At 32.4% G+C, this 9,107-nt stretch overlaps 1 protein-coding gene across 1 annotated transcript in view; it reads left to right on the top strand.

Annotated features, from left to right (window-relative positions):
* Positions 1 to 4,502: 4,502 nt before the first annotated feature.
* LOC108776571 (cuticle protein 7-like) overlaps positions 4,503 to 9,107 on the top strand; it is a 6,328-nt gene continuing 1,723 nt past the window's right edge. The window contains 5 exon segments of the mRNA XM_018543236.1: positions 4,503 to 4,515; positions 5,205 to 5,252; positions 5,255 to 5,281; positions 6,551 to 6,800; positions 7,102 to 7,195. Of these exon segments, the coding sequence (XP_018398738.1) occupies positions 4,503 to 4,515; positions 5,205 to 5,252; positions 5,255 to 5,281; positions 6,551 to 6,800; positions 7,102 to 7,195 (432 nt within the window).

The following is a 9,107-nucleotide window of genomic DNA, read 5'->3' as shown; positions in this document are numbered from 1 at the left end:
ATAATTGAAAATTATTTAGGTGAGATATAGCACAATATCTTTGCCGACTTTCTCGATAAGGACAATACTTACTAAAAAGATTTTAGCGTAAAAAAAAAAAGAAATCAGCGTTATATGTATAATAATTACGCTTATGTTTGATATATATTACTAGATGCCTGTGTAATTACTTTTATATAATTTAATATAGTTTGCTCATTTTGCGTGCATATCTTTGCATGCTTTATATACCGCGTAAGTTATCGAGGGTTTTTTCGATAAAAATTTTTGAGCAAATTATACACATACGCGGAGATATTAATTTATTTAATATTTTTTGCTTGACTTATTGTATTCATATGATGTAATTAACGTCTAATTCGCATTTGTTAAAAAAAGAAGGATCTTGTGCGATTTTAGATTAGATGATACATATTGTGAACAAATTCATTTTTGTTATCCGTTTCGCAAATTGCACCATACATATTTTCGATTAGTTATATATTTGTAAAAATCAAATTAAATGTTATTTTTTTATTTTGTTTATTATACACCGATTGAGTAACTTAAATTGTATAACCGTAAATATTGATCTTTACAAATCTGCTTGATATTACTTTTAAACATATTTTGATATATTTATGTTGTTGCGAAACGGAATATCTCGTTGCTTTGTGAAGAAATACGACAGTAATCAAATGTAGTTTAGAATTATGCACAAGTTTAATCCTAGAGCGGACGTTGAAAAGTGCAATTTTTTCAGACACTTTTACAAAATAATATGTTTATGAAATTCTTTTAAATATATCTTTCACGTGTCAATACATATTTTATGCCGTTTGTCGAACACGAAATTAAATATGAAAAGGCTGAGATCACACACGTGTCCGCTCTAAGATTAATGTGCGATATGCTTTTGTTACGTGTTTGCGAATCGATTTATCGATTAATGATCAATTAATAGATAAGTAAATAATTATTATAATTATAATTACATAATTATATAAAATTTTATATAATTATTAATTATAATTAACTAATGAGAGATTTAAGAGTTCGGGGGAACATACCTAACAGCGTTAAAATAAAAAAAAAAAGAGAGAAAGCTATACGTGTGAATAGTTAAGTAAAATATATTCCATTACGCGAAGTGTGGCCTGTTAGGTGACGGGTAGAAAAGAGAAACTCTAAAAAAGACATTTCCATTTTTTTTACATATATACTTTTAGATGCGATTAATGTAACGAAGATATGACTCGCTGCCTCTTATAAATATTACGTAATGCGATTAATCTTATTAACAACTTCTCAACGTATGATTTTTGTTTCTTTTTCACTTACAGAGAAGTGTTGTATGATGCTAATATTAATAATAATAATAATAATAATGATGATGAAACAGTGACAAAAAAATATAACAGACACACGCGCACATAATATTTTAATAAGAAATATACTCTCGACCCGTTTTATTTCTATTTTTCATTTTTATGCAACTGTCGCGTATCATGCAAATGTAAAGAAAAATGTATATACGATATTGGTACGTACATGTAATTTTTCCTCGTACGTTCTAACTTGAAGTTGTGGTGTGTCATGATCGGGACACGGATCCTGCTGTTGCTTGCGTCCTCATGCCTAAATTAAGCATAGCTATTTAGATACATAGCAATCATATGAGAACAGATATGGTTTTCCTGAAACAGAAATAATGGTTTCTGATCCTTCTGTTAACTGACGGCCGTATGGTGTGATATATCAAGCAGACACATTTTGGAGGATTCGAAGAAAGAACCGACGTTTTGTTGCACGCTGCGTTGATAAGGCTTACGAAGTATTTGGACTGACGATGCGGCGACATCGCACGACTTGTAGATGTGTAATTTATGAAGGTACACTCATGTGCAGGTCTAAATAAGTTTTGTGCAGTTTTTTTTTTTTTTTTACAAACGCTCTGGATCTACACTTTTAAGATACGTCAATGCGCCCGTTGTATAACTGACCGTTGTAGTTGGAATAAATATGTTTTCGCACTAAAGACCGAGAAGAAGACACGAATATACGGATGTCGGTGTGGTATGTGCAAGAGATCACTGTCAAAAGAATATGTAAAGTATCAGAATGGTGTTTCTTTAACCATACAGCTCTGTGTCGTGTTCTATTATACCCTTCCTTCTCTGATTTAATCACAATCGTTATCACAGATCGATGTTTTTCGTAAAAGGTAACATGGCAATATCAACAAATACATTTTATTGTAATAATTATTGCACATTATTACAGGCTAAACATTAGAACTTACCTACATCATACAAAATGAGTATATCTAACTACAATACACTATTTTTTTTAAGACGCAAAAATGTAACATGGTAAAAAAAAAGTAATAGTATATGTGCGCTTGTATAGTGCTTTTAGCTGCTGTTTTAGCTTTGATATCTGGTCCACAGAGACTACGGTTTACTTGAGGGGCTACAAATGTTTTTTTTTATTAATTAATTAATAAAATTTTTTCTTTTTTTGATTAATCAAACGTTTTGAAGCATCTGTAATGTCAATCTGATTGCACCTAAAATTTCTTTAAATTATGGTAGACACACCTTCAATGAACATGAAAAATAATTGGCTTGATTTAAATCTGTAGAACCTACAGAAAACAAAACGTAAAGGAACTACATACGTCATATTGTTGATATAAATTGCGTTTTAAGATCGACAATTGTTCGGCGCGCAGTTTAGAAAGATTACATATATCAGTGTATATATAAATTCACGTGAAATTATATATAAGCAACACACGAAGATCCAGCTAGACTGTTATAGGCTTCGTATTAATTAAATTTTTAATTTTAGACATTAAGAATATGTATTTATAAAGTTTTAAGCTTCGACAAATTCTTCATATAAATAACAACTATAATTATTTTTCTGAAACAAAAAATTAAAGATTTTTACAATTAAAATGCAAATTATATCTTTTATTATTATATTTTGTCATTATAAGATATAGGTATATATGAATTTTTATATAGCTGTATCCTCTTCTCTCTACTATTTTTTCTCGTTATTTCGTATATGTATAGCAAAAAATTAATTATTTTAATAGAACGTGTAGAAATGATATCGACATTGCAAAAATAAATATAACACAAAAATTTGTCCTTATTTTACAGAAATTTCATTTCTGCGGTTTTAATTTTACTACGGAAATATTAGTTCTCTTGAGAGAATTTTAAATTTAATAGGAAGCTTTTTTTATCAGATATTTGTAGGTACTCTTCAGTTTAACACGCCTTTGAAGTTTTCATTGGTATGTAATATCATATGGATCGCAATTCACGTTAGCATACAATGCACGTTACTCTATATCTGTAATCCTTATAGTAATGTAAAATACGTAGTGATCCCTATGAGAGTGAGTATACAAAATATAGATACAGCATCCACAGGATGGAGATAGCGGAAACTCATTTTATATAAATCTTGCTGAATCCGGCAAGTATAATATAGTCATTTAACGAGTACCGAAACCATACACATCCACATCAATTGCCCAAATGACAATATTTCCGTCAATGACGTGGAGCCAGATAATGCAATACATTTAGATGCTGATTCTCCTCGTTCTATGAATAGATTGAATTACTTGCTTTGATCGCATTTCTTTAAAACTATTTTTCAGGGAGAATAGGATAAAAGGTATAAATCTGAAACACTTTTAAAGAAAGTAAAAGTTTAAAGCTACTTAATATAGAAATGTAATTATTCTTTTTGTATTTTATAAGTCTACTTTTAGGTGATAATGGATAGAGCTAAAGCAAGTAATCCAATATTTTTTTATATCTTGTTACCTACTGCAAAAAGTGTGTTACTGTAAATTGTCTACTCTATGTACAAAATTGGTGTCAAATATATAATATAATTTCCAAAAATATTTATTAAAATATGTATCTATTTATACATTTTTTTGTACTTATAATTTCGGTACTTATATTTGGTGTGATATAGCGAACGCAAAAGTTACAAAAATATATAATAGTACGTTTAGAACAATTACATATACTATATATATAAATACAAATAAAATATAAAGAATATTTTGTTTATAATTATGTAGTATACGTGATTGTTGTAAATGTACTATTATTTTTGTAACCTTTGCGTTCGCTATATATCACTTATGCTTGTTTCTACCAATATAAATAATTAACTTTAATCTCGGTTCAACTTACTTTTCATCATTTTTTAATTCTTAGAACTAGAAAAAGATGAAGAGTTAGTTAAACCATGAAGATTAAAATTAAACTACATTGATAGAAAAACGGACATTAGAAAATTATAAACGTATAAAAATTATTATATTTTACGCACAGCCTGTAATTGGGAAGCTTTTCCTCTCTGATAGGTATCTATATATTATCCACATGAGTGTGTGACGTCGAGTGGCTCACCGCTCAGTGCGATTAACTCGCGATCTGTAGACCCGAGTTCAATCCCACATGCGCCCAAAAATGAGCCGAAAAATGGCTCCACCTGGTAATCATAAAGATCTATGATCATAAGCGCCGTTCGGATTCGGCGTTAAACTGTCCCTATACATCAGCATATGTCAGTATATATTAGTAGATATATGTCTCTAACATCTGACTGAGGTTCACCCACAAATCTGAGAACAATTTAATTCCTCGTTTTTTCAGCCAAAATATATTCTTCGGTAATTTTCACCTCTTGACTGAATCTCTCAATCAGATTCTCATTAACAATACCACCGAATGCGGCAAAGAACGCTAAGACATGAGAAATAAAGTATTTCTCGTCAGAACTTAGCTTTTCATCCCAATCCTTCTTGTCATCCTGTAGAAATTACAAGAATTCATATATTGTTAGGAATATAAAATATTTATTAAAGTCACATTTATTTAAGTCTATTGTATAATAGGCATCGTTAGAAAGATGTTAATAATTTGATGTTAATAAGCATCAAAAACTGTAAATAATATTTTATTGCAAAAAATATCTCAGCCAGAATTCGAAACCCAGATCTCCTGAAAAGCATTCCTTTTTTAGTTGTGTTGTGTACACATGACAGTCTCAAAGACATTTTGTTTAATATCGACAATATATTTAATATTTTCTTCTTAATGCGTAGATTATCAAATATTTTATTGGCTGTCGTCCGCGTCGGGATCGTTGGGTGCAACTATAATAGCCGTCATAACAACTAGCTACGACGATTATCAAAGCTGAAAACTACGATTCTCCTCGGTATAGCTTTGGTATAGCGTGGCAGATGGTTTCACTGGTGCATTTCTGCAATATAATTTGTATCCCACAGGGAATGACTGATCCACACAATCATTTGGGCTTGGTGAATTCACGGACCAACTCAATACACTGCGGACACTCAATACACTGTATGTACATTTTATACAACAAATATATTTATACTTATACATTTTTGTGATAATACAATAAACGTTTGATAAAGGTGAAGACAAAATACAATTTAATCTAATAAAGAATAACATAAAGAATAAAAATAAGATCAAGACTTATATACGTATTTGATACAGATAGAACAGCGAATAGCGAAAATTAAAGACGAAAGTTAAAATAAATAATAAGTTCAAATGTTTAATTATATTATATTGATGAGTATCAAACATTTTAATTTACTTCACTTGTGTATTTTTTCTGCGCTGGATCGTTTCTTTGTCTATTTTTTATTTGGAAATATCATATATATATATTTAATTGTAATTATTACACGCTTTGATTTAAATGTATAACTATCTAAAGTAGAGAGAGAGCATGCCCTCGTAAAAAAGTACTACTAGTGTCACTATTAGTGCAATATGCAGAAGTAAATTCGCAAAAAAAAAAAAATAAGATATAAAAAAATTTTGATTAAAAATACGAAATGATTAAAATAATTGATTAAAACCGATTTTTTAATTCAAATTTGTATTAAAATAATTTCCGCAAGTGCGGGAATGCGATTACTGTAGATTGCACTACTCCCAGTAGTGATACTATTAGTGCCACTAGTAGTAAATTTAATACTGCACTTCTACACTACTAGTCACGAGTAGTGTTACTACTGATTACTACTCGTACCAACAGTGACACTAGTAGTACTTTTTTACGAGGGTGACTGATTATATTATAAAATGTTCATATTTATTAAACTTATTACAAATAATTAAAAATTAATCACTTTGAATAAAAATTGCAAACAATGTAGTAGTAGCAATATATATAATAGTAAAATCAAATTTTAATTAGATAAGAAAATGTTCGGATTTAAGACGGACTTCGTAATTAAGAGAAAGTTAAGCCGAAACGACATTTCCGAACGTTCCAAATTCGCAGAATGGATTCCTGTCGATATCTCTTAATTCAGCTATTTGTTGTATCTGTTCATCGGGTTCGTTCCATCGAATTAGAATTCAGGAACTTCGTCGGGAACTTAAATTAAAACACCGGTTGGGACAATGCGCGCTTTTCCGTGAGAACGTCGCATGGAACTTCGGCCGAAGTATTACGAACTCATACTCTTATACTTTTCAAGGCGACAACAAGACGCAGGAAGAGACTCACAACGGCGATGTAGTTCACGGAAGTTACAGCTTAATCGAGCTCGACGGTTCTCGGCGCACCTTCTCCTACGCGGCCGATCCTATCAACGGTTTTAACGCGGTCGCGCAACGGGACCCAGGCATCACGGTTAAAACCACCGCTGTCGCAGCTGCACCCCTCCCTGCAGCAACGTTATGTTCCGTGATCGCTGCAGCTGCATCAGTAACAGTTGCAGTCCGTCCGTAGATAATCCAGTTACTTACTTTTTCTCTCAGTCCATTAGTCTTTTCGCAAGATAGGAAGACAGAAAGAGAGATCTATCGCAGGATTCTTTGCTGGATTTGAGGATTCGCTGGCTCTCTTTCTCATCCAGAATTGTCAAAGAAAATACGATACCGACGAGAAGTCCTAAATACGCTAAATCGAGCACAAGAGAGAGAGAGAGAGAGAGAGAGAGAGAGAGAGAGAGAGAGAGAGAGAGAATTGCTGCAAAATGCTTCACGTTGCCGAAATTGTGAAAATGCACGCGCGCACATTTATTATTCAAGCGATTGTCGTGGGTGCACCCCTTCTGAGGCAGCCGTTCATCTCCGGATCTATGCTGGCCGCGACGAATGTCGCCGCGAGTTCAGTGCTGGTATAAGAGCTAGGGAGTCCAGATCGAGATCTCTTTACGGTGCATAGACCGTCGTCGCGTTATGGCAGCGGCAGTGTTATGAAAATTCACTAAGCAGAGCACCAAGCAACGTGATTCCACCTCGATTGAAGCTACTCGGCTTCCTGTTGCGACACAATCGGAAATAATCTCCATCCGTCTGCCTGCGCATTACTATATCTCTTTATGCATCGCATATAACCGTTTAAAATATAAAATACACAAAAAATATTTCAAATGTACAAGAAGATATATTTGAGAAATGTAGATTATATATACACAGAGGGAATATCGTTACATGGAAAGAACGCGGTTTTGCTGAAATATTAAAAAATTTAGTTAGTTGTAAATCTGAAAATAATTTTGTTGTTTCATAAAAATAATGATGTAGAATGCTTAAACATTGATGACAATGATGCAAAAAGAAAATTTTATAAACAGAATTATTTTCATGATAAATGATCTATATAGATGAGAAGGTAGTATTATATAAGATCCCGTTATATTTTATACAATAATTTAGTTAAAATAATCAATATTTAAGTTTAAACCTTAACGATTACATTCAAAATATGTTGTATTGATTCTAGACTTAAAATTACGCGCGAAATGTTTATTATACTTAAGACTATTTATGACAATGTGATGATACTGCAGATCTGGTCGGAATTAAAGTACAGAATAGAATTTACTTAAATACTGCTATAAGTCTGAATAAATGCGGGGTAAATGTGGAACTTTGACGTACAAGGAGTGCCACGTCTCAACAATCTCAAGTGATCGATGAGTGACGACTTGATGAGTCGAAATGGAGTTGACATCGACGAAAGAATACGAGGGAAGAAGATCAGCGGGGCTTAGGAGAAATCACCGTTAATGGCGCGACCAAAGGATTTCCGCAGAACATTCCGCGGGGCTTTTTTACGAGCATTCGAGCTCAGTCGAGTCAAGATTCTTAGCTTTTCAACGGCAGACGTCGCTGCTTAGTTGCTTTTTTCTGCTGCCATCCATCTTTCGTCGTCAGTTTGTGCGTTCTCCGTCTGCCATCTTCTTAAGTCCAGTTCTGTCAGCGCATCCACCATACATTTCTTAGTTAAACGATTTTTTTTTTCGATCGGCCGTCATAACATCACCGGGCCACTCTAACGACTAAATGTTGACATAATCTCTCCGCAATCTCGAATCGGTGCAATAATGGTGAATTATTCAGCAAAAATCAGCACCAGCTTTGATCAAAATCTGATGAATAATTTCTTGCGTTGCCAAGATATTCGTAATTAAACCCTCGTTATTGTCTTTATGAACGTCAATTATCTTACAAAATTTGAAGCAGAAGTTTTAAAAAGCATCACCTGTTATTTAAATATCGTAGTGTTAAAAAAACAGTCTACATTATATACATATATTTAAAAAAGGTTTTTTTAAGGGATTTCACTGCTTTTTGTAAATTTACATTTTAAACTTTAGTTACAAGTTATACATATTAAAAAATATTAATATTATATCGTACTTACTCATAATTTTAAGGGGATGCTGGAGTGTCCTGTTTTATCATTACTTATTGTTAGTTAAAGACTCGTTTCTCTTAATTGCATTTACGGAAAAATCCTTCTGCATAACTAAAGTATCGACAAAAACAGAGGGTGCTAGCTACATTTCAATACGAAAAACGGAAAAAAATTAAAGACTTACAGTTTCGTTATCATCAACATGTGCACATGTTGTAACGAGTCGACTGCAGAAGCCAATAATGCAATTAAGAGAAACGAGTCTTTAACTAAGTAATGATAAAACAGGACGCTCCAGCATCCCCCTTAATGTTATAATAATATCTCCTTTTTTTATTCTTTGTACTTCTCTCTCTCTCTCTCTCTCTCTCTCTCTCTCTCTCTCT

This window comes from Cyphomyrmex costatus, unplaced genomic scaffold (genome assembly GCF_001594065.2).
Source record: "Cyphomyrmex costatus isolate MS0001 unplaced genomic scaffold, Ccosl1.0 scaffold112, whole genome shotgun sequence".
NCBI lineage: Eukaryota > Metazoa > Arthropoda > Insecta > Hymenoptera > Formicidae > Cyphomyrmex > Cyphomyrmex costatus.
This window is presented reverse-complemented; position numbering and strand designations above follow the sequence as displayed.